The 27,707-nt window shown below is 38.2% G+C and overlaps 1 protein-coding gene across 1 annotated transcript in view; it reads right to left on the bottom strand.

Annotated features, from left to right (window-relative positions):
* CNTNAP2 (contactin associated protein 2) overlaps window positions 1-27,707 on the bottom strand; it is a 1,027,100-nt gene that overhangs the window by 279,396 nt on the left and 719,997 nt on the right. The window contains exon 13 of the mRNA XM_061374850.1: window positions 13,162-13,350. Coding sequence (XP_061230834.1) covers window positions 13,162-13,350 — 189 coding nt within the window. The remainder of the gene's footprint in view (window positions 1-13,161; window positions 13,351-27,707) is intronic.

Here is a 27,707-nt window from a genome sequence, read left to right as displayed (position 1 = left end):
CCAAAAGACCATCTGGAAATGGTGCTGCGCAACCAGCTCTAGATGGCCTCACTTGAGCTGGGGGGCCGGACCAGATGACCTCCAGAGATCCCTTCCAACCCTTCTGTGAATCTACAATTCCATGAATGTTTGCTATTTCCCAGCATGATTTTTTAAAGAATTGGATCAATTCCTTAACTGATCTTTGTATGAATGCATGTTAAAAAAAAGAAATCCCCAGATTCACAGTGCTTATGGAAAGGTATCAGAGCACATGATTTTATATTGCATCTCTCCAAGCACTAGCCTGTGCATTATGATTTTTTTGTACAGCAAAGCAAAGATGAAGACGTTCTGGAAATGAGTACTGATCTGAGGCTATGATATTGCTCACTGATCACTGCTACACTCAGTATTTCCTATCTTGTCATTTTCCCATAAATTACCTGAGGATAGGCTCTATGCTAATGCACACATCAGTAGAAATCAACCATTTGCATGAACCCGTATAAAGAACACTGTACCAGTGCTTCTGGCTCTATCATTAACGTAAATTGCAACCTTCCTAATATCAGTTCTTATTTACAGCTGACAGGATGGAGGAATTAGCCATGTGTAGAGTCATTGCTGATGTAAATCGCCATACTTAATGCTACTGCAAAAAACATTTTCCAGCCAAAATATGCTGACCCGTGGCTCTGTTCCAGCATCAAATTCAAACGACAAACTAAAACTTTGCCATAAAATAAATTGGAAGGACAGACTCTAACACAAATACTGAAGTGCCAGTACATGGGAAAGAATAATTTGGACTATCACGCACTTAATGCACTGACCAAATTAGAAAATATTATCTCCTGTTTATAGAAATATTTTTATAACATCACCAAATATAAGAGCAAGTAAAATAACAGGTTTCCTCTCATCCTTGTCATTACATATATTAGGATACAAAACCACTTCCATCCCCAAAGTCGAACAACAAGCCAAGAACAAAACTTAGCCCCTGATCCTAGAAAGCCAAACTCCCATTAGAGATGATGAAAAGACAGTTAGTTAATTGGAAAATAAGCAAGAGTGTACTTAGTTACTTCATGTCAAAAGCATAATGTTATCAACTGAGAGCACCACTTTTGGGTGACCGCAGGATAAGGGTGGCTGTGTTCACTACAGGAAACTGTTTTTTTCTGAAATGAGGCATAAAAATTGAAATGTACTGTTTTATATTTTGCAATTCAATAATTCAGTTGTTCATGAATAATCATTCTCTGTAAAATGCACAACATGAAATAATCTGACCTGCAAAAACTGACTTTATAAAACCAAATTTTTTCAAACATCTGTTCTCTTCATTCTTACTCCCAACATTCATCCAAGCAAAAATAAATAGCTCACACACTCCTATATCATCTGTCATTGTAGGAGACCAGCAGGTTGGCTCGCTGGCAGCTTTAGCTAAACAACCATGAAAGGTGATGGCAATGATGATGACTGCATTAAATGTAGCATATGCCCAGTAGGAAGGCTGAGACCATCAATTCATTTTATTTTGATAGCTGAACAGCCACACAGTAAAAAAAATCATTTTGGGGCACTACTGTTTTGGGTGGGAACTGAAGTGGTCAGACCTGGATGACAAACTCAGCATTCCAATGCTTTCAAGACTTCCTTTAGTTAAACCAACTGTATTACAAACTTTCAAACCTTACCTTCTTCAGTCAAAGGTTCTGAATTCAACTGGCACGTGCATTTAAATTAGAGTTAATACTTAAAGTGAACAGCTGCCCTTGGTTGAATCCTCTACCAAAGTCACCTCTTGGAATTTGCTTCCTCTATTTTATTGGGATAATTTCACATCCGAGAGTGAAAAAAGTACCAACATCCAGGAGTATGCAGAGATGTTTTAGTGCATCCCAAAACAGAATCCAGGAGTTCAGTAACTGTTAAAGGGGCTAATCCAATTTCAAAACCACTTTTGATTAGCACGTATTCCTACAAGTGGCATGTGCCAGTGTGAAGTTTGATGTTGACCAGAGCAAATGTGAGTATACTGTGGTGTAAAATTCCTATGGTGCTTTCTAGGAAATGGTAAAGCACTTAGTTCTAAAATTCCACTGAATGAAAGCAACAGTTTTCCCCTCACAGCCCAAGATGGCTCCAGACACTCAAAGCCATTTTGTTCCCTTTCTGACCTACAGCTTGCTATGCATTTTCAAAAGGCTTCACTTTTTAAAAATTAGCAAATCCTACAAAAATTAATCAAAACCTGAAAGCAACTTATATTGCAAATGAACTTTTCATTATTCTTATTTCAAAGAAGTTACACTACATTTGAAAAATGGCCACTTCGAACTCTGAAGTACTTTCCAATTTTTCCAGTAGCATGAAGCTACTCAACAATTCCTAGTATTTCACACTTTTATCATCCCGTACCACCTCCGCGTTCTCTAGAATCCTTCCATAGTGCCTTAATTCCCCAAAACCTAGCTAATATTAGCACATTAGTTTCAATTAAACCAACTCCAATCTGAGAGCCAAGTAATTAAGCTCAACAATGATCTCTTTAGTATATTTCAGTGGGCTGCCATAAGCCTTCCAGCTACCATTTACAGAGTGATTTGGATTCTCTATTGATCCTAAAAATGCACTATATTACCCCCTTCCCAAGCAGGTTTTGAATTCCACCACCTCTACATGGTCTATTGTTTCTTCATCTCCACCTGCTAAGCTCTGATCCTCTTTTACTGCTCTTCAAACCCTTGCCCACCTTCTTTTGATAACTTTGAAAACAATATGAAGAATGATGTAAACAGAATCAGCATCTCAAAACAAAATCTCACAGCTTGAAAAAATGACCAGTGCAAGCAATAAGTCTCCCACAAGTATTCATAAGGACTAGTCAGTTAGAAAGCAAGAAAGAGAGGGAGAAAGAATCATAGAATCACAGAATAGTCTGGGTTGGAAAGGACCGTAAGATCATCCAGTTCCAACCCCCTGCCATGGGCAGGGATGCCCCACACTGGAGCATGTTACCCAAGGCTCTGTCCAACCTGGCCTTGAACACAGCCAGGGATGGAGCATCTACCACTTCTCTGGGCACTGCTGCAGTGCCTCACCACCCTCACAGTAAAGAAGTAATCAAAACACATGAAAGGATGGGCTTAAAAAGAGAATGAAGGGAAAATAGGCAGAAAAATTAAAAAGCTAAAAATTAATTAAATCAAATAGTTTTCTTTAGTATTGACACTATATATTAGAAAATCTATTATTTAATTTGCATTTTTTTTTTATAAAGTTACTATTTAAAAGCTCAAGTATAGTTGAAAATTTCCAGTGTCTATTGTGAATTCTCCTGATAACCTTTATTACCTATTTTGGGGAATAAATAACTCTTAGAAATATTCGAACAAGGGTTACTAACAAATTATGTATATAAAAAAGAAGCAATATTTTGATTGGTTTGAAAATCTTATTGATAGTGAACCATATGAATAAACCATAGTAGCAATGTATAAGGGGAAAACATGAAATAAATGTTAAGTTTTAATGCATAGAAAGAACATCACACAACAGAGCATTTCCCCTAAATGCTAAAATGGCCTATTTGTGTAAAAATCTATATCCCAGTAAAACTCAATCACCAGAAACAAACAAGAACTCGTGCTGTTGAAAATCCAGGGATTGCAATTTGTATTTAAATTTGATACCGGTCTTTTGTAGGTTAGGCTTTTTATTAGAGAGCAATAATATTGCATTTTCATTAAAATAATGTAAAGCCACAAAAATGGCAAGTTTAGTCAGTAATACAGGAAGAACACGGCAAAGTTCCTGTGCAGCATTTATTGTAAACCTCTTCATCTCAGACTCTGGCCAAGTGTGGGCTGTTACTGCAGCCCTACATATGTGCAGTGTAATCAGTGGTGACACCAGTTTTGACATACTTTTGGCACATTATTTTTATATTAGATAACACACAGCAGAACAGAACCCTGCTTTTTCCAGGATGACAGCAATCCCAATCATTACCATTCCTTAAATTCCTCTTTGAATAATAAATAATCCCTCTAAGTGGATTATTTAAGAACCAGAGAGAAACATAAAAGGTACCATTCTGTAACTTCCCTTCAACTTCACAGGAACTTATTTCTTATTAAGTACAGATTTTACCCTTTGATACAGACCTAAGCAAGCTATTGCTTACTGTCTTAGATGAATTATTATACCAGGAATACACTTCCAAGATATTCTGTGACTTGCAAACATGCTACTCCTTCGGTTTGTAGGATCGTGAGTGATTTACTAAAAGCTTCTGCAACGTGAAATACATTCTTCCTACAAGAATTATGCCTTTGTTTCCATTCTAAACCATTTGCACATGAAAGACAGGATGTGCTCAACCATGTATGCCATTTACTTTCAGTTACTCCTGTGACACAACATAAAGATGTCTTCTGTGGCTTTAGACAGGGTTTGTACCACCATCCAGCAGTGCTGAACGGAGCTAAAGACTCCCAGTGTTCCCCACAGTCCTGATCCCAGGGCATACAAGTCCCAGGAGTCCTCACTGCAAAGAAAGGGTACTTTCTGGAGTGCTTTGCCACTCTGGCCTTTCTTTATTTCCCACTGGAGAATCTATGATATAACTCCCTGTCTACCCATGTCCATCCATTTAACTTGGAAGGGTATCCAGACATGCAGCAAACAGGGTGGTCAGGTTACTCAGGGCATACATACCCAGGCTGTATTTGGAGATCAAGGCTCTCAGGAGCACTGCAAATGTTCCTGCTCTGAGCTGGATACCCAGCGTTATTCTCCCTTAGTTCCCAAACCAATCAAACCTAGCTCCATGCATCTGGAGTTTGAAAAGTATTCTTTCTTATTGAAACCAAAATAATTGATGAATCAAAGCACACCTTAAAATGCCTAAGAGAGTGGGGAGACTTATGAACATAAAGAAATGACAACTTGATGCCACTGTTTCTACTGGTGAAGTACAGAGGCATTAAGAATAAAAGAACAGCTAAAAAGATGCTCACCACTCTACTCTGGTGAAATCCCATTAATAAGCAGTCTCAATACAGGAAATAGGACTTCAGTAAGGTCCACATTGCTGCTATTATTGTTGCACTGCAATTAATCTGAGAAAAATCTCAAAGAATATCCTGAAGTAGGACAGAAATTATTTTACACTGTTTTGAATATGCTCAGCTTATTTATTCATGAGTTTGTCAGCAGGAAAGCATGGCTATTTTTCAGTCTTTGACACCAAAGAGGAACTATTCTGTTATCACTCCTCATTTATAACTGCAAGCAAGGACTACAAAGTTTGGGAGACAGGGAGAAAGAAACCTGTAATAGACTGAATTGAATGGAATTTTACTGGGGTGGTGGGGTGGGGGATGTTGCTCTTAAAATGTAGATAGTGAGTTTCTGATTAACAGGTATATAATAAAAGGATTACTGAAGTTAGCATGACATTCAAAAACAATTCAAACTTTTTCTCTAAGCATGACTTGCATTACTTTGAATAAAAATGAATCTTGACAACAGTAATGCTATAAACATTGGAATCGCTTATTATTTTTCTTGTGTTCACTGGAATCCATATACAATCCAAATCACCAACAGGACACAGAGGATGCTGAGCGATTTGACATAATAGGTAACTGGATTATCTTTCTTTTGTCCAGGTGTTTCTGTACAGCACAAAACCTGCCTGTAAGACCAAAGTAGACATTGACACTAGGATGCTGCATGCAAACACGTATCCATTACCTATGCACTTCTCATTGATGTATATGCATATATTCACTTGCTCCACTTTTAATAATGAACCAAGACCCAACTAAGATCCATCTTAGAAGTTCTGTGGGTAAAACCTTATCAGAGGAAAGACCTAATTTGGCCTTTAGCATACTTTCAGTTACCACTCATTATCTTTCTTTGGTTTTGCTGTGTTCATGGAGTTTGCTGTTTCATGTTTGCTGGTGTTACAGATTTCTTGTCCTTGAACAGACTTGGCCAGCAGGCCACAAATCAAGGTGCAGCACCAATTATAGCAAGAGTCAGGATGTTTTTGCTTCAGTGAAATGAAGCTTGATCTCTGCTTAGCACGGTAAATGATCTGCATTGATCATGAAGTTGTGGCCACCAATCCTCTCAGTTCCTCAGGACCGCTACATTCAAACACACTTGGCACAGAAATCTTTAAGCAAACAAAAGCAACCCCCCAATCCAAACAAAACCAAAACTCTCGTTACTTCCAACTACCCAACATGTGGAGATTTTGTTAAGACACTTCTAGGTCTGTGGGTGAAGAACTGGCATATTGGTGCAGAGCAGCACCACAGATAAATTATCTCATACGTCTCACATTTTTCCTAGTCTCCTTGCAACTTCAGATTTTCTGAAAACGAAATTGGTTCAGTATCTCTTCCAAACATTCCTGCTGCTTGACACACTGCTTTGCAAAAGTATGATGAAAAATGCAGTCCATGCCACCAGGGACAGATGATTAGAAATAAAAGCAGCTTTGATCTGTTATTCCTATGTCACTTGGGACTAACACCACTGTAAATACTATTCAGGTTTTTTAAAAGTGTGTATGAAATCAGAATATGTTACAAATACCAGAGGCAGTGACACAATAAAACATCAAAGAAGAATAAATAAAGGGGAAAGGCAAAACAGGTAAAAAGAACTTCTGAGGTGGACTAATGCTGGCAGGAGGCAGATTACTAGTTCTGAATGTGATGGGAGACAAGATTCCATGTAATAGTATAGTATGTTCCAAGATACAAATATTTTTGTGGATACAATTTTAGCTTGGTACAAAGATTCATTATGTATTATTCATCTACACAAGTGCTTTGCTAGGCATGTCATTTTAAAAATAGCTTGACAGATATTAAATACGTCTTGAACTTATCCCCATGACCTTAATAAAGCTGGGTTAAACCTCGCTATTAGCTGTGGCGCATGTTTGCTGACTACCAAAACAGTCCAGCTATTTTTGCAAAGCTGTATTGGGGTAGGCTTCCAGTAAAAAGCAAAATAATGGCTCTTTTCTCCAGTAACTGAGACTGCAGCATGTACTAACCAGCTGCCACTTTCTGAAACTCAGAGTTCAGCAGCTAAGTTTGTAACTGATGCCAAATCCTTAGCTGCTGCTTCTGAAAGGCTGGACTGCATTTCAACCTTCAACCTTCATCTTTTTAGCAGCTCTGCATCATTGCACTGGCCAACAAACACCCAGATTTGAAGTTTAATTTCCACCATTACATATGGCAAGCATACTTTCAGTTTTAGTTTTCCAATCTGCAGATTCAGTTTTCATAGAATCAAAGAATAGAATAGTTAGGGTTGGAAAGGACTTTAACATCATCTTGTTCTAACCCCCCTTACATGGGCAGGCACACCATTTTCCAGAAAAGTTGATAGTTGGTATTTTATTCCTATTAATCAAGAGAAATCTCTTTCCTAATCCCTATTCCAGGAATCTAATAAAGCGATCATGAATCATTTTTGCTGGCAACACAAATTCCCTGAAATAGAAACTACTGTCTCTATGCCGTTTTTCATTACAATATCCCTATCTTACATAGAATCAGACATTCATTAGTTTTTTTCATCTTCTCACATTGAGCAAATCATACCAATTATTTCAAAAGATACATTGAACAGGGTCTTGTTGAGTAATTTCTTCTGAAGAAGAAGTGATCAGTATCTGGAGGCCAACTCGTTCTGTATAAATACTTACATGTATATAGATTTCCACAAAGACATCTGTGGGTACATATGGCTTATGCCACATGCACATACAGGCATAAAAGCTCAAGGGGATAATGCACTCTCCTCCCCCAGATTATAATGGCAATGACGTTACGTGAACCTGATCTTAAAATATTTGGCTCTTCCTGCCTAATCCCTTTAACCTTTAGTAAAGCTCTGTCCTTATACACACTCAGGTTACGTTAGCTGGTCTGAGCAACAGTGTTTTAACATCCACAAATGAATCTGGGCAAAGCATGAAATCACTGAAGGTGACTCATGGAAAAAATGGGGTATGCTATAATGAAAATGGGGAAAAGTAGAGAATATTAATGCAGAATTATTCACCAGGTGAAAAGGGGAAACTATTTCAGGTACTTGGTTTCAGAGAAAACTCAGAAAAAAACATTTTAATACACTGATTTGATAAATAACATCGTGCATAAAAAGTACAGTAAACCATATGCAAGCATACTCCTGGGATAAAATGTATTTTGGGCTGTTCATACCTCAAATAGATAGGATAGTGATCACACTATATCCATTTCTCAAGTTCATATGCATTCTGCTGTGTTCCAAAGGTTTATCTGATAAACTCACTATGAAAAAAGTGAGATATAGGGGGTGGGATCTGATAGCATTACTAGCAACAAAAAGTAGTTCTTACAAGGCAGTTACAGCAGTTCCCAACTCCAAACGTTAGCTAAGGGCTGTTTAAAGTGGCTCCTGAGAAGCAAAAAGGCTTTCCAAATGCAAAACCTAATACAGAAGATAGAGCTCAATGCACCAGACTGTCAGCTGGGAAAGCTCCGGTTAGAATTTAGGAAAGCCTAACTACAACCTTTAGATAAATGGTAAATGTCACAGCATCAAGAACTGAAACGGTATCATCTCATCAACGAAAACATGGCAAGCAATGCTTCAGTAAAAACTGAACACTTGTCTTCCTAAAAGGCAATGCAGGGCAATGAAGAAAAGGCCAAGAGAAGTTGAAGCACATTAGGGAATGGAGTTCTGCCTTACAATCCTTTTGCTTTATGCACTGGAAAGTGCCATCTCCTCTCAGTGTTTAGTTTGATTCTTCATACTGCGGTTAATGACATGCATTCATCTCGGGAATGGGAATGAAACAAGAAATAGTGGACATTTTTACCACATATCTGAATAAGAAAAAATACTGAAGGTAATGTGAATGCAAATAGGATGCAGGTGAAAGTGAAATTCTTGTCAAGACATGCAATGATATATCAATCTAGAGCCATTCTGTCTGCAAAATTAGCAAACTAATCTGCTTTGGTCATTCATCAAGAAAGATGACTTTTCCCCAGAATAACCCGAGTTCCTGAAGAAACAATGTGTGTGTTTCTGTGAAAACAATAACCATGAATGGTTTTAAACAGTTCTATAAAATAGGGTTCAGTACAAACAGAAGAGGCAATTATTGCCTTCCTCTAGTTTCTTTTTAAGAAATAAAGACACTGAATCTTTTCCCATAATAAGAAGAGCAAAGTCACTGAGTGGGTATGAGAAACAACTGGTTTGGAACATTCGGCTATAACTGCAAACTTAGTACTCAAATCCACCACTTTTACTTAAAAAGTCATAGCAAGGAAACCAGGACTCACCACACTGCAGTTACACTTTCCTTAGGGGATTTTTAATGTTCACAAAGCTCTTATCAGCTCCTATTATTACTAACAAAGCAACATGCAGCCTTGTACATTTAGTACTACTGGATTAAGTCTAATTCCTACATAACAGCAAAGATGACTTGGAAAATTAGAGAAACAAGCTCACCAGCTGAAAGAATGATGAAGTGAAACTAAGAGATTCAGTGACCACAGAATCAAAAAATCTCAAAGGAATAGTTCAGAGACAAGCAAAGCTGCAGCATGAAACCAAGACACGAGAAAAGGGTGTATTAATCATCAAGTGGAAAAAAAAAGACCTCTTAACTAACCTTTTATCTAGCTAACAGTTAGCTAGGAGGGTTGCTATGTATTTCATCAGAAACGTTTAAACTATGAATTTATATCTGCTTCAATTCTATGGCAACATGACAATGACTAAGGAAAAAAGGAATCTCCGCAAGCTGTTGATTTCCACTTCTAGGACATAAACATGCACATCAGAGCAGAGCAAGGACATTGTTCCTGCTACCCTTCTGCTTGAAAAAAATCACTAGAAGTTGAAATCAGTTTTTCTAGAACACTGACAAAGAAGAAGGGATCAATCAGTAAGTTTCTTTGAGGCTGGACAAGATACATGAAAGCTTAAGGCATATTTTCTGAAAGAATATTGAGAATGGAATGCTGAAGCCTGAGCAAGTTTTGGAGCAGCTTCCATTTATCACTGTCAGACTACAGAAATCCCACTCCTCTCTCAGGCTCTTTTAGAAAACTCTTCTTAAGCAGGAATTATACCTATAACTGGCACTCTAGATCAGTTAATGCCTAGTGATGTGAAAATTAATATAGTGAGTTCTGATTTGGATGGATCCTTAGGAAATACACCATATTGCTATTTTTGTTTTTATCTCAGTCTACCCATATATCTTATTTACTACTGGTATTACAATTGCTTTACTGTAACTAAAACAACCAAACAGCAAATGAAGTTTTCTATTTTACCTGTTAAAACTCCTGAATTCATGATGCTGCTGTCTCATTTCCTCCAAAGACAAACAGGCATGAAACACTACCTCATGCACTGCAGTAACTCTGCTTTATGCTTTTCATATGCTGCCTGCAGGCACGGTGAATAGGAATAAAAATTGGAATACAACACCAAGAGATCTTATTCTGCTCTCTGTATCTATGCCTTTAGCTCCCATATTCTGATTATTTGTTACAGCTCCTACAGCTCTGGCAAATGACAGACTCACAGATATTGTGAACACAGCAGCCTACCTCCCATCAGGGCCTCAGTTCCCAGGGTGAAGGGAAGAATGGCAGAACCAGCATGCTGTTCCCTCCCCATTGCAGAGGCTGAGATCAGTGGCCCATGGAGAATTTCATATTGAGGAAGTCACAAGCAAGTGTTATTAGGAAATCTAATGACAACCCTGGATGAAGATACAATTTTATTCACTAACATCCTGCATTCCAGGAGTATACTGTATTACTGTCCTCTATATCACTTAGCTTCTTACAGCAAAGAAGGGAAGCTTCTTCCCATAAAAGCAAACTGATTCTATATCCTTAATTGCTTCTTTCCCTCTTGTTAATAAGTGGACACAAAAGAACCTTCTTCTACCTCAAGTTCCTGTCTGCAAATGAGGAAAATTTGTCCTGTACTTCCCATACCAAATGAAAATGTATGGGTATCACGAACTTGGAAAACAGCTAGTTTTCTGTATATCCTCAGTACTAAACATATCATTAGCTTCTCAAAAATGAAAGTTTCCAATGAAACAAGAAGAGGATATGAGAAATGTAAAGGTAAAAGAGAAAACAGAACAAAAAGTCTGGTGTTGAGTTTTGTTTGGTTATCCACGTCACCACCAACCCCCCACAAAATTTCCATTTACATGTATGCTATTATTAAGTTGCAATTATAATTCATGGGCTTAGGATTTCATTCATTTATTAACAATAATAGTTACTTGGATTGCCAAGATGAAGCCTCTGTCGTGCTAATAACTGCATATTTGCACAGGAATTCCTGTTCTAAAAAACACACCTAATTAGACAATACAGACAATAAAAATCATCAGACTCATGTTGAGTGAACTGGAAAGAAACATTAAAAATACAAACTAAATAAAGTCCTAGAGGAAACTGTATCAGTCAGGAACTGAACAGAGATCTCCTCAGTATGTAGTTAATTGACACAAAGACTGTGAGACAGCTGCAGGCTCCTTGCTTGAAAACGGCTTCCCCAGGAGCTTCCAGTGTACCTCTAGTTTTATTGGGTTTTGTGAGATTCCAGTAGAGATGTGTGGGTTTGTGCTTGCTTGCTTTCTTCCCACCAAGCTATCCTAACTAATTTTGGCTTTCTGATGATAGTCTGACACATTTAAAGAAGGAGAATCTAACACCGCGTCTAACTGATGAGCTTTCTATGCACATTATCTCCAGCACAATCCCCAGTGAAATTCGCCCTCTGAATACCTGCCCGAAGACACATCCATAGACTACTTGCTGAAAGATATGCAAGCAGGGAGCTTGTATCCATCAGCAGAATCTAATCACAACACTTCTAGTTATGAACATGATTCAGGATCCTATCTATACATTAAGGCCCAAGAAAGAAGAAATAATTTTCCACTTTGCAGAGTCTCTGTGCTATGCTAAATTAAGCAAAATAATAGCAACAGAGACAAACCATGCATTAGGAATAGTTCAGAAACAGCAGGGAGGAGGGAGAGGAGTAACAAGCATTACAGTATCTATTAACTAACAGAATGCTTATGGAAATAAGGATAAGATGCACATGCATTTCAAATGAATCCTTATCTATAGCACCGTAAGAAAATACAGCAAAATAAATTCATCAGGGGGAACAGCTTAAAGCATAACTCTGTAAGCATCCAGCCATCAGTTTCATCAGAAGTGCATATGATTTCTTTTATCACAATGAACTCATTTCACAATCACAAAAAATGTATTCTATATTTCCCACTTATAACCCTGTCTTCGTTAAGTCCAATGTCAAATGTTACCATACTCAATTAGAGCATAAATACAGGTGCATATTAAAAGGGTTTCTAAATCCAAATTTCTTATTTATGTGCTCTTTTACTGATTCTGGAACAACTAATACTTTTGTCTTCAACAGTTAGAGGTAAGACTTGTTGAGGAGGCACATATAGCAAGCAGTACTAGAACTGTTTTCTTCCAGTAAAGCTACACAGTGCAAAGAGAGACATATAATAAATCTACTTGTAGGTAATCATGTATTAGATTTCTCACACAACTGCATCACTGACCATGTCAATCCCTACAATGTGTAAAGCACCTGATTACCCAAAATATTCTGTGTTTAAAAAACTGTTTCAGAGATATTAGTGGGAAAATTCCAAAGCTCATTCAACCAGTGCTCTTGCTGACCGTAGCATATGAAAACTGACAACCAGAAAACCAGGACGAAGTTCAAAGCAATTTTTCAATGCCTCTATTGATTAAACTTTCAAAGCTACCCTGCTTACCAAAAGCTTCCTGCTTTGCGAAGCAACAGATCTGAGACAAGATCACACAGATTTGTGGCACAACAAAACTCATTTTAGTAGTAAGCAAACAGGCAAAATTTCCTAAGAAAGTATTTTCAACTATTAACCTCTTTGTGAAATTCAGTGAAGGAGAACAAAGAAATATGTTCACTTAATGGACTGGCCTAACTGCAATACCTGATGAACTGTTCAATTAAAGTTCTTTAATACCATTTTTAACTGATCCTCCATTCTCAGCCTACCTGGTGTATTCAGCAACCGGGACATCTTGCAAGAATAGGAGATGAACTGCTCACAGTATTCAGCACTACTGGTAATGGCAGAAATCTGGTCCATCGTTGCACTGTAGTTGAGCTGCAGTACAGATAACTGTACTCCCACGGAAGTCTGCATTGGCAGATCATGGTACACAGTTGTCCATACTTTATCCTCTGAAAAAGAGAGGAAAAATACAAGGATTGGTGAGAAACAGACAGTGGAACTGAATCAAATAAATCCAGGCCTTTGATAGAAGACAAAAATGTCCTACAAGTTAGTAGGGAGAAAGGGCATTGCATGTGGAAAGTCATCATGAGAGAGTACAGTTCCAGCAACCATGAACTGACGACAGGAAGAAACCCTGATTGCCTTTGCAGTTTTGACAGCCAATATACAGGGCGAGGAGATTTTCTTGAGGAGCTGAGGCTAATAGTGACGTATGGTACTAATAAGGACTAGCTTTAATCAGAAATTGATTAGGACACAAGGTTGAGGCACTAAAGACGAGCTACTGTAACAACAGGGATGCACCATTCTGTGATTGCACCACTTAGTGATTAATACTGAAAACACTGCAGTTTATCAAGGTCTCCACACTTTCAACTCCAGGTATGTTCCTAGGGTAAACCAAAACTAATGCTTATTGAGACTTGAATATTTTACAGTAGCAGCACCAGATTACCTCATTAACTGTGGTTATGGTATGGATATCAACATAAGATACAATAGCAGTAGGAGACAATGGAAATAGGGCTTCTGTTTAGTTGTGAAAACTCAAAAGGAAAGCAGAAGGACAATCTTATTTTGCTGATAAGAGGCACAGCAGCACCGGCTGTATCTCAACACTTCCCGTAGCCTCATGCACATGCAAAAAACTGCAGTACCCTGTCCACAACAGACCCTGTATTCACTATATTGCTTTGAACTACCAAACAGCAAATCGCTGGAAGTGTTACTACCATTTGTCAGTAGCTACCAGAGGAGATTTAAGACAAGATACCATAATAATAAAGCAACACTCCTTTCGTTGGAGGATTTGTGGGAGTTGCAAGGTAGTTTAGAAAGGAAATAAAGAAAAGGCACGGAAATTTTCCTGTTACAGACCAACCACTACTTTTTCTTAGACAGACATTCCCCAGAACCAAAATGAAAGGAAAATATAAATACCTGAGAAAGAGTTTCAGAATTAAAACAATGAAGATTCAGTTAATGTTAGAGATAACTTTTTTCCTGTATCAGTACTGTTCTATCACTTGGGTGTGAAGAACTTTAAATTCAAGTTGACTAGCCACCAGTGTAAGCAAGCACTGTTTCAGCTGATACTTATTACTCACATTGTCCACCTCAAAACAGCCCAGGACTGAAATAGGTTAATCCTCCTTTATAAATGAAACACACAAATGTTTCTTTTTTTTCTATAATTACCCTTAAACAGATGACCACAGAGCACCTGAGAAGTGCAGCAGGCTTTGTCACTGGTCTTTATCATGTATTGATCTTTCACATTTTATGTTGTTTCTCTTTTAACTTCTCTTTCTGCTGTTTTATATATTTCTGCTACTGAGGACCAAGTCAAAGAAACATTTCTTTGAATAGGAAATGCATAATTTTAGGAAACATCTAAGAGCCTATCCTCGTGCCTTGAACTGACTTGCTAAAAAGCCCTGTTTTCTAGATGAGTCAGCCAGGCCTTTGCCCCAGATGGTTCAGCTGTTTCTGTACAGCCACATCACTGACCACAGTCACCCTTCCATGGATGGGGAGATGAAAACATGCCATGCTGCTAACTTTGAAAAACCAGATTCTCCAAGGGAATCATCAGGCAGTCTCAAAGAATACTAATTCACCTGACAGATGTGCCTTACATCAATAATTCCCATAAAATGTAGTACATAACAGTATGTTTTCAGTTCATCTGTCTAAATCTCATGCCTGTTCATACATACCTCTGGGGCATCCCAAAACTTGTGATATAGTGTGGTTCAGTACCTTAACTACATGAAACTACTTTCATAAACTGAGGCATACTCAGAAGTGCTTCAGCACTTCTTCAACAAGTTCACAGAGAAGTACTTACGTACACTGATGAGTTCTGGGTGTCATCCAGAGTAAAGTTATCTTTCAATGCCACAATTATCTCCAAGACTCCGCACTCTGCCCTATTTTCCAGTCTTAATTTTCACTGCATAGTGTCAGGCTATTTTGGATTAAAAGGAGTCATGTGGACGCATGTGTTTGTAACCGATACGGTGCAAATCTCTCTAATCAAATGTTCAGAGATAAGGTAAGCAGAGCAGACAACTCCTCCACAGGGAGTACACATCACTAGCCAAATGAGATGAAATTCAGCAGGTGATGCAAGATGGTTATTATGTTAATATTCATCTCTTTAGTCCAAAGCTCTGTATCAAACTATACTGTTCTTGCATCAAGAAAGGAAGTAATCTTTATGAAAAAGGGAGGGGAAAGAAGGAAGTGGCATTCCTATTGCTGTATGGCTTTAACTTCCCTCCAGGTACCAAGGAAAAAATCACAATTGTCATCTGTCACATTACACAGAGAACATAACACAGTTTTGTTAAAAGCCTCAGATGGAAGTTTACTGCAGATTCCTTTTCAAGAAAGGACTGATTACACATTCACTGACAGCAATGTCTCACTTTTGGAAGAAAACACTGGACATGTAAGAACTCTAATGTGTTAGTACAGCATGCGTTATGCCAGTTAGTCTCATCTGGAATGAGAAAAAATTCCCAGACTAGCCATTAAGAAGCCATAGGAATGTTATTAGCAATAGAAGCTGTGGTCAGCATTATGTCGGTGAAGGGTGCTCCTTTTGGATACTGGAGTTTATTCAGTGCAGCCCTGACACTTCTCCTCCCAGTGAGGGAGTTGCAGGCTTTAGCGTTGCATGCCATATGAAAGAAGACAGAAACACCTTTATGTCAGTCAAACACATCCCCTGAACAACTTCAGGATCTTCCTGTTGAAGTGCAAGCACTACTAATAGAGAAAAGATGGTTACACCTTGCAACATATCTTTTTATAAATACAGATGCATGTGCGTAAGGCCAATAAGGGTTTCTAGAAGAGTGTCTCGATCTCTTCTTGCTGTCTAGAAGATGATGGGAGATCAGTTAGGGTATACCTGACCAGCTACTGGAAGGAAACGTAGCTCCCACTACACCTCTGTCTTGTTTCCAGACTGGCTCAAATGACTGATCACAGAATCACAGAACCGTCTGGGTTGGAAAGGACCTTAAGATCATCCAGTTCCAACCCCCTGCCATGGGCAGGGATGCCTCACACAACCATCTCTCCCAAGGCTCTGTCCAACCTGACTGATGAGCACTTGATTGTAGCAAGAAAGAATTTACTGGCTTACCAGTGCACAGGGCACTTCCACAGGAAAGCCTGAAATCAGTTTTGTCAGACACGCATAGGATAATAAGCAAGGGATGCACAGAGACTGCCAGTTCCTTGACATTCAGCAAACTGCCTCATCCAAAATCTGGAAGATGAAAGGTCTGTGCCTGGAGTGTGGAGGAAAAGTTGTGGCTGACGCAAAGGAAGAAAGGAAGCTCCTTGTCTGGGTGGGGGATTTCACACTCTTAATACACTTTTCTGATTTAGCTAAAAAGCTCTACCATGATGCATGGACCGAGGAATCTGGAATGACATGGTCTTCCCTCAGCCAGAAAAACATACGAACAGTGTAACATGGACACAGCTGAAAACTCACCTCCCCTTAACACCAAGAGCAGACTCCTGCATCTCATACAGTTATACCACTGGGAACAGCCTTAAGATGTATGGGAAGACTTCAAGGAGAGAGTTGCCAGGGAAGAATCTGAACCTTGTGTTGTGTGCTGATTACAAACTTCAAGCTTGACAATAATGCAAACTTCTCAGAAACTGCTTGTTACTTGAGACCATTCTTCAGAAAGATTTAATCAGTAACCTGCTTGAAGCCAACTTCCCTTAAAGAGAAGGTTAACACAGATAATTCATACTATCTCAAAAGCTGTATCATCACCTTTTATGGAGTAATTCCCATGCAGCTGAGAAAAGTCATAGTTAATGCATCAAAATCTGCAGGAAGAGCTACCTCCTAATTTCTGTCAACAGTACACAGAAATCTTATTTAAGGTACACAAAAGTGAAAAATCTATCCTAGTTAACTGTAATGTGATATATAATCCTGGCAATTACAGTCACCACAGCCTGGCAGTGCTCAAGGCCAGGCTGGACAGAGCCTTGGGCGACATGGTCTACTGTGAGGTGACCCGGCCCACAGCAGGGGGTTAGAACTAGGTGATTTGAAGTCCTTTCCAACCCAACCCTTTCTGTGATTCTATGATTCTCCTAATACACTGGCAACTATTCTAAGAAAGCATAACATATGGCTACTTCTAACAAGTGTTTAGAGACAATTCATTGTCCATCAGAGCTGTGTATTTGACTTCTGTACAGCCAAACACACCTATAAGAAGCAGACATTATTTAATTATAATGCCATTGAGTAGCATAATCTGTAAAATACTGTATATGCTTATTACCTTTTTCATTAAAAACTATATTAAAATGAATACATGCTGAGATTAGTTAATTTAAGGCTAATATGGTTTCTCATAATATTTCTTTACTGCAGACAAGTTAACAGGAAGGTAAAAGCTACTGTTTAAAGGGATGCTAAGTATGTTTTGAATTACAAAAATGCAGTAATAATACAGAGAAGAGCCATGGAATTTTGGTAAAAGACACGGGAGTCAAACAAAAAAGTACACAGTGAAAATCTTCATGCTACTGTACAATTTGTGCTTACGGTCAATCTCACATCACGAGCTCATACAAGCAAGGAGACTTCTCAATTGTGATGTAGTTTAAGGAGCTAGGCTGGATAGCAATAGTTTCTTTTGATATAGTAACAACATTGATATGACAAGAGTTACCTGACTCGCTGACCTGACTTCAGAATAGATTATACAATCATAATTAGGTAAAGCATCGTTGCCAATTGGATTAACTGGATTCAGCTTCTGCCCAAAGTTAATCCTATGCACAGACTTCAATTAATTTCAGATACACTGAAATTTCAAGCATTTGCATTATTCCATTATTAAGTTATTCTAAGACAGACTGATTTTTTTAAAAGATCACTTAAACTCCCAAACACTTCTGATCCCCATTGCAAGAGAATTACTTACTTTGGAAGTCTTAGAAAAGGAATTCTGCCACTTAGACGAGTGCTATAAATTTGGAATGGATCCACTATACTTTCCTTATAAACAATATTGTTGAATACTAGTTTTAGGTGGAGAACATAATTTAATCTTTTGCAGCAAGATGAACCAGGAAAGTAATGCAACATTAGGCTGACACTGGCTTTCCCACTGGAGGATGGAGTACCAACACAAGCTAACTGCTACACGTCAGGAAAATAAGGCTCTCCCAGATGAGCACTTCTTTGTTCAGATGTATTTCTTCTTAGCTCTTTTTTAATGTTATATAGGTATTCCAGTTGTACATGAAAATAGATATGAAAAAGGTTTCTTCCATTATTTTGTTTCTAGCAGTAACGAGGGAGCCTAATTTTCTTTGAATAGAATGTAGAAAACCAGTAGCCATAGATTCTTAACGGAATTCATAATAGTTTTCACTAAGACAACTCTAATTAGATCCAAACTGCTAAGACATTTGATACAATTATAAAGCAAATAGGCTCCCTGTAATTTAGTCTGTATATTACTCTATGGAAGCACTTCATCTTCCACAGACAGAAGTCAGATTAATTAATCTCGCTATAAGAATCACTTTAAAATCCCAAAAAAGCAAAATGATCACCTGTTTCCTCAAAAGAAAATAGAAGTGCCATGATTTGCTGAAAATACCTTTCAATTGCAATGACTTACGTACAGTCCTGCCTACCTACTAGTTGTTCTTCACTAATAAGAAGTTAAATGGTTGACTTAGGAATTAATTAAATAATAATTATTATTAATGATCCACTATCAAAAAGTAAAACAAACTTTAAAATTTCCTTGATGACCAGCTATTCAAATGATTGAATCAAACATTAACTTAAGTGATTTTTCCACTTCATACTCAACTCACGGTGATGGGAGCGTTTAACGCTACGTCACTATCTTCCAAATGCTTATTATCTCCTGGTACTGAATTTTCCTCATTCATTTGCTTAATGCTCACTCAAGCAAGAAAACTGGCTTCTGACAAGCAAATCAAGTAATCTTTGGTTATGATGTTTAACTGGAAATAACTTTGGAAAATAAACTTCAGAAAACATAATGCATGAAATCCGCAGGTCTGAACATGGCTTTTTTCTTTCCACTTTAATTTACAGTTAGTTACTCACTGTTTGGTTTGGTTTGGGTTTTTTTTTTTTTTTTTGGGGGGGGGAATGACAGCGCATCAGACACTATTTTATTTGTATTTTAAAGGAATCAGAAGCCAGTTTTATTTGTCACAAAAGATCATTCTCTGAAAGAAATCAGTGGCTTCTTTGATGGATGCACTCTCATGACCTGAAATCTGGCTGATAGCCTTGATAAATTTCATCTGGTATAGATTTCATCATACTCAACCACACACTGGTTCCCAGTTGAAGCCCCAGAGAAGGCTGTTTTGAGAAAGCCTGAGCACATCAAATAATTCCTATTCCTTTGATGGCTGTCATTATTTACAAGTCCAAAAGGAAAGACTGCAAGTGTGCACCAATATTCATGGTGTGCTCTGTCCATCAGCCACAGGCAAAATGGACAGGCTAGGAATTTTAACCCTCAAGCTGATGGCACTTTTTCTAGATGGCAGTCTCTGTATCACAACATAGCAATGGCTAATTCCTTTTTGCACAAAATGTTGCTGGTTGACAATAGTTCTGTCCCAAGTCTCTTCCTTGGTACATGTGCTTGGCATGAACTTGTAGGAAGACAAGCACGGGTAAGTAATCTATACTCATGACCATCTTGACACTGCTGATACCTCTCCTCTGTGTCTTCTTTAAACAGTGTGTATTTAGCATTCAGACCACATAGAAGGAAGAGATAGTCAGCGGAAGCATAAATGTAAGGCAATACTTAAGACAAAGAAGGGGAAAACCATTTCAGTATATAAACAAAAATTACATCCATCTCCATCTGCTGCTGGGTGCTCTGCATTTGTTGTGAAGAGCTGATGCCCGTGGGCCCTATTGGATTTCTAACTACTGTTTGACAACTGCACTGCATCAACATTTAGGAATGTGTTTCCCTCACACATGTCAGCCTGGAGATAGCTCCTTACTAGACATCATGATTTTTACCATCAGCAGTGCATTTGTCACTTCAAATTAGATTACTGCAATGTGTTCTACAATATGCTGCACTACAAATCACTCAAGACATCATACGAGACAGCCCATTGAAAAGTGGACTGCCTTCTAGGGAGGATAAATATCACAATTGTAGTCATCTTGTATTACAAGATCTCCAATTTTATTTTTGGTAAGAACATAACTGGTATTTCAATTTCTGGAGAATTGTGTGGGATGGTACCACAACAGTCATTATCAGTGTGATTAAAATAAGCATTTCTTGAGGCAATGTTGTAGACACAAGATGCGATACATACAATGGATGAGAAAAAAATAACAGGAGGCAAATTCCTCTTCTCCCTCATTCCCCCCCTTTTGTTTTTGCATCTCTATATATGTATAGATATAAAAGTTTCAAATTATATATAGCAATTTGAAACTAATTCTGCTACGGACTTCAAAGGAGCTAGAGGCGGTTTATAAAATGAAGAATGTTGGTTTGATTGAAGCTAATGAGTGTTTTGACAATCTCGCCTGAGATCTGCAAATGTCAATTCTGCAGTGAAGTTACTCTGGTGATATGAATTCTATTGCTCTCATCATACTAATGTACAAAGTGGGGTTTAGATCAGCAAAATCCAGAAATATGCAGAAGAAAAAACCCAAGAATAAATTAAGTGTTCTTATGGACTGAATTCTACTGAAACCAAAGTCAGTGACTTTCTTAATCTATTTAGGTGAGGAATAGGATCAATCTGGAAGCATAATTCAAGCATTCCTGCAGTAATTTTCTCCTTCTACTATTCCTTCCATTGTTTCTTCATCAAGATAATAATGAACATTCAAATTTAACTACCAACTACTGATTGGCTGTTTTCCTTTTTACTTACAGGCACTGTCTCAAGAAGACAATGAAACTGCGCACTTCCCCTTGAATTTATGAAATCTCTTCCATAACTCAGCAATAAAAGTCTTATTTTGTGAACTCTGATACTAAATGACATAACTTCATGATATTTTAAATCAGTATGCAATAGATAAATCAGATGCTTTACAAGATACAGTGGAAAGAACTAACCCAAATAAAGTTTCCAGGGAACCAACTGCTATCAGAGAAGTGATAATGCAGCTCCAACGCAACACAGTTGCATGCAGAAAGCTAATGCCAAGAGTATCTTGAGAAACAGAATACATACCACTCATGTCTTCAAAGAATACATTGTTATGCTGAAAAACAGCGCCTGGGGGGTAAAAAAGCTTTAAACAGATTTGAGCCCTAATGTAGAAAATGATCTCGTAAGAGTGTTAATAGAAACAAGAGTTTAAAAATCATCATGTATCAAAAGGAAAAATAATGAGACACAGTACAGCCATAAGAAGGAGGACTCGGATCATTTAAGTGCCTGGTCTAACAGATGGGAATAGCAGTTCGGTTTAGATTAAGGAACATTAAAGTCAAGAACAAAAGACATAAAAGAATTAACAGTCTAGTGGTATTCAGCACAGTGAACGGAGCATGGGCAAGGGCTGGAAATATTTTTAATGGTTCAGCAACTAAGAATCAACAACTGATTCTACATTCTGAGGAGTGGCCTCATCTATAATCAGGTATCATACATCTGTACAGAGCAAATGCATGTGTCTCCCTTAAAGTGTCTTTCAGTTTATTTTAGCCTATCATGGGAGCATATGCACTTAAAATAAATGAACTACTGCCTGATATTTCTTTTACAAAACACCACTGCACAATTCTTTAGCTATGACCCTAAACAGGGGTTCCTACAATCACTGAATAAAGTATCATGGTGTAAAAAAAGAAACATATTTGAAAGGGTATCTTTAAGAAAGGGGTACTCAAAGCTTTCGCTACGTGAGCTCGAACCTTAAAAAATCCTTTCCTGAACTATCTTGACTGAAATTCACATCAGTTTTCTGCCTCCTGAAGAGGCATAAAGGTGACTAATGTAGGTCTCAACTGTTACCACTAAGCAAACTTCACTCCTCTTTCTCCCATCAGCTTGAATCCTGGACATCCTCTTTACTGACCCAACTTTATTCCATGAAGAACGACATCCTCCATTCTCTTTTCTCACATACCACTAACTCTTCATAGACAGAAAAGGAATCGAGTGTGCTGCAGCAGCCTAATTTATATATCAATACACTGAATGCTAGGCAGCGTCCTGAAGAGGCTGGTGTGAAGAATGAAAAAAAAAGAGATGTTTCTATTAGAGTACCCTGCTCCATTTTTGAGAACATAGCTTCCTTTTGATACTGGCTTTTTTTGCTATTTGTGACTGAACACTGGGAAAGAGAAATCCGAGTAATTGCATTCCTAACCAATATCCTTTTTCATTTTGCTTTCAAAAGGTGTCTCTAGATTGGAAAAGTTACAGTTTGAAGTTTTAACTCATGTTCTTGATAGTCTAATAATTTAATCATTATTCCCAATCAAAGCAGACACATCTAAACTGAGAAATCTCATCTGAAGATTGCCACAATAACTTAAGCCTATTTTCTTGATGCATTGCCTAACTGAACAAATACCACAGTCATATGTAGTTTAGTCTAACTTCGTATTTCCTGACTTTTTGATATGTCTGTACTTACTCATTAGAAAATTCAGAACACTGCCATTGTTTGTCACAGCATAGCCAGTAGAGGTTATGCTGCGACTCAGAGAATTGTGATGCCTTAAATGGCTTTATTGCTAATCTCTCAAATGAAGCATGACTAAAAACTCCACAGTACATCCCAGTGCTTTAGTGATTTCATTTATCATAAAACAGCTATGTATTATTTTAAAACACATTCTAGGCAAAGCTTTTTAGTACACCTCTGGTTTGAAATGTTGCACAGAATGACATTAGGAGAAAGATAAAGCCAACGAGACCTCATACTGAAGCCAGCAACTTTCATGAAGTCTGTTTAATTTTTTTTTTTTTTCCTTTCCTGAATGCTGTAATTTAGTTCTGTCTCAATCTAAACCTAAGGTAGAAGAGAGGGAACCTAACCTGCTATGCTAAATTATAGAAAAGGGAATAGCTTGGTCAGGAAAAACAGACAAATACCCCACTCATGAGCAGTAAAGGTCACAGATTTAATTCTCTTAATGAAAAAAATACAAGCATACCAGATGAGGAATAAAGATCACAGCAGACTGACTGACTGAAACTTTGAACCTCCTGAAATTCTTGAACATGCAACTTTTCACTTCCTCATAACCAAAAGATGAGACCTTCCTTCTCAGGACCTACACAGCCATCATTAAACCACCCTACCTGCAAGGGACACTACTTCCACCTGAAGGCACAGAGTGCTTTTATACAAATGATTATGCTAAGGAAACACAAATCAGTATTCAGGAGCTATACTTGCAGTATGTGGCCTGTGAGTGTAGCACTGTACATGTCACAGACCTCAAAGACAGCGCTGTGTAGAAACAACACATCTTTGCACAATAACATAACACATGCTAAAACCTAAATTCAGTGAACACTGAATGCACCAAAAATACAAGCTAAAATACTGAAAGTTCTAAGAATGTTCTAAAAATTGTGAAGCCTTTGCAATATGCAGAATTAGAAGTGAACTGTCCAGTTTGCTTAAAATTCTGTTTGATTCCAGTCACTTGGCAGATACTTACTCGGGCATAAGGATGTGTTTTAAATAACTAAAAAAAATATAAAGATCCTTCTGCTTTCTAAACAAATGACAAAACCAACTGACCTACAACAGGAAAAGAAATAAACCACAAGGTTTTTAGACATGAAAGGACAGACTCTTCTCACAGAACTGAGCATCTCAGAGATCCACAGAGTTGGTCCAGAATTCAGGCTTGTCTTATTCACCCAGAAAAACATTGGTACTACTGACAATAGCACCATATATGGTGTATATGTAACAGTGACAATTGCACCATCTTGGGTGGCATGGTTTAGTGGGAGGTGTGCCTGTCCATGGCAGGGGGGTTGGAACTAGATGATCTTAAGGTCCTTTCCAACCCTAACTATTCTGTGATTCTACGATTCTGTATCATTTCATTCAGCAATCTGAACAAGTAACTTACAGACCACATGAAGCAGAAAATATTATTGAAAAGTGGAATGCAAAGAGACTTAATATTGAGGAGTATTAAAGTGTTAGTTCAAAATACATTAGATTCAAAGTGTTCAAACTGAATTAATAGCAGACATTTCCCATGCCAATACAGACTGGAACCATAAGGACAGGGGAGGAAAGGAAGTAACTCTAAGGGACCTTAGGGAACATCTTTGTTCTGGGTACACCTTCAAGTATTATTATTTGATTTGAAAATAATAAGACCTTATTTTGAAAAATTGTCTAGGTTTGGCACTTAGTGCACTACCAAACCCCGTAAGATTGATCAGCAACTTCTGCCTAGCGAGAAGGCTGAAACAGCAGCTACTTTAATTGGATTTTTCTATCCCTGATTTAATGAAAAATGTGGCTGCTGGGCTTTCGCATCTGCAGCACTCCCACTGCAGTGAAGCAGGTATGCAATACATTTGGGCATTAAGTAGCATGTTTTTAATATTAACGTCATGGTTGTAGCAAAAATCTGTGACAATTATGGCAAAAGTGTCAGGCAGAAACGCAGCAACCCCTCGGAGACCCAGTAAGCAGTGGTGCAGATTACAGAAGTTAATGTCAGCAGGCCTCTCTGAATAGTAATGGTAATTAAGTAGGTTGGTGTCTTTTCTTTTTAATTCCCACAGATATGTCATTTCTAAGTAACCTGGTTCATGCAACAAGACACACAAGGAAGCAGTGAATATACGCCAGTGCACAAAGCAAGTTCATGAGTAAAGCCTTTTGATAACAACAACTCTTGACCAGAAATACGTGAGTCTACTCCATTTATATCTGCTGTGTCTAACAGAGATATCTGCCATCTGAGTACTCAGGTCACCGTTTGGTTAGTATTTAACTAAACATGTCAGCTTTGCCTTTCCCCCAGCTTGCCTGCCAAGTAGTTTCTGTGGAATACCCATGCCCCTCCAAGGAGAGAGCACCAATTCCTCTCCACAGAGTATTACTAAGAAAAAGGGAATCCAGATGAGAACCAATGGTCCTACACCTCTGATACAGTAATTCACAACATTGCCATTTCCAACTGTTTTATGACAGCATTTTATCCTAATACTACCGACAAACATATTTAATTTTCTTTTATCACTACTGACAGGTTCATTCCACTGCAGTCAGACAATGCTGGTCTGTAAGAAAATCTACAGTGATTTCTATTTGTGATGCGCAAGTGCATCCTGGAGGAAAAAAAAGTCAGTGTCTCTGAAGAAACCTCTCAAGGTTTAGGGTATTGCTTTGGCAAAAACTATAATAACAGTTTTTGCAAGTGTATAAATTATTCTCACTGATTTTCTTAAATTGCTTACTATTGAATTCTTCAGTGTGCAAGGATTTAGTCTCATAAATCTCATCTAGAATAATGGAAGATCATTACCCTCAATAGTTTCCACTCAGGGAAGCATGTCCTGACACGTCCTAGATAAAGCCAGTATTTTCAGCCAAAAATAGGCAATATTTTCAATACTTTCTCTGAAAGCTTGGGTTTAGCAAATGGAAGAAACCCTGAAGCAGGAAGCATAAAAAGCATTTTAATTCTGGATTATAAACATGAACTCTAAACACTGTAAGAGTAGGCACAGACACCAAACGAGACATTGAAATACCTGGCTTCCAGTACATGGGTAGAGGGAGATCCTTATACGTAGGAGGTGAGACTCTAAACACAAGACCTGGTCTGCAGAATCTGCAGGTTTCCATTCCAAACCTCAAGGTCTGCTCATGGAAGGTCTCTAGCTACAGTGGTTCCTTACTCACTTCACATGGTCTCGCAGACCCCTTCCTTATCTTTGGCCCCTGTTGGCTGGACTCTGCTCATTACACTATATGGAATGCTATCACTAGTTTGCTTTTAACTTGTAACAAACTTATTTCAATTATTTTTTCCTTTTGGATGCTATGGGGCAAGTGATAATCTCAATGGGCTGCAACCAACAATGGTTACAGGAATTCTCCTCTCCCAGGAAAACAGCTCCTCGATTTTCATGTATGTAAACAATCTCTACATTGCATCTTCTGATTGACTGCAATATTCTCAGAGGAAGTGCTGCTTTCTATTGTTTTGGAGATAAAAAAAGGCCAATAGCCACATGATCCTGGATTAAGTTCTTTCAACCTGACTGCCATCACCCTACAGTCTTCTTTCGCTCTTTCTATGTCTCCCACCATGTGGAACAGAGGCAGAAGTGAGTTACAGCATCCTTCTGATGGTGCCCCAAAGCCTGTACTAAGCACCCATTCTGGAAATCAGTAAAAATATTGCCTGTAAACTCATTATCAGAGGTACTGCACATTTGTTTTCTTCTGTAGAAAAGCACTAAGACTAACTCTAAGGGATAAACTACAAACACGTACGTAATCTTGGGATTTACCAGGAGTGTTCAAAGAGAGCCTTCACACAAACTCTCTAACACTGTGAATTCACATTCCCACATAATCTACGTTAAATTCACTTGTTAGTAAGTCCTGGGAGAGAATCATGTGAAAGTCTTTCTGCACATCTCCTGCCCGTGTGAGGAAACAGCATCAGCAGTACTCTACTCCCCTGTGTACCCCTATATGTCTATCAAAACAAATGTCTACTGCAGCTTATTCATTGCCCAAACAATCTGTTTTTTAAAAGCATGTGTCTGCACACAGGGGAGGAAGCAAGAGGACCTGACTTGGTAACACCATAGTACAAAATACAGCTAACCTGCCTTTTCAGGGAAATTCAGTTTGAGAATTATACATCAGTATGCAGTATTGCACCCTGAATACTGGTTGGCAGTTCTAGAGGGGAATGAATATCTTGTCCCTCTTTAAAATTGTCTGCAATCTTTTCATCACTTCATTAGCTATCTCAGTAAAAAGTGAACTTAACGCACCATGTGTCATCTGAACAGGGTTTTAAACATTCCCTTTAAACTAATCTGCTCTGTGATCTTTCGGTTACATTGATTTCAGTTTCAAGGAAAACAACAACAGAAAGAATACTTAGATCAGGTAAGCAGCTTCCTTCCTAGTCCCACTCTGTCAACCATACAAGACACTACTAGCAGTTAGAACCAACTCTGAGTATGACTTGCTGAGAAGCCATTCTTTGAAGTGCTGTTTAAGGACAAGAAAGCCTTA

Source organism: Neopsephotus bourkii, unplaced genomic scaffold (assembly GCF_033783945.1).
Source record: "Neopsephotus bourkii isolate Nb327-2 ecotype Australia unplaced genomic scaffold, CSIRO-AGI_Nbou_v1 NB_1655, whole genome shotgun sequence".
In the NCBI taxonomy this organism is placed as follows: Eukaryota; Metazoa; Chordata; class Aves; order Psittaciformes; family Psittacidae; genus Neopsephotus; species Neopsephotus bourkii.
This window is presented reverse-complemented; position numbering and strand designations above follow the sequence as displayed.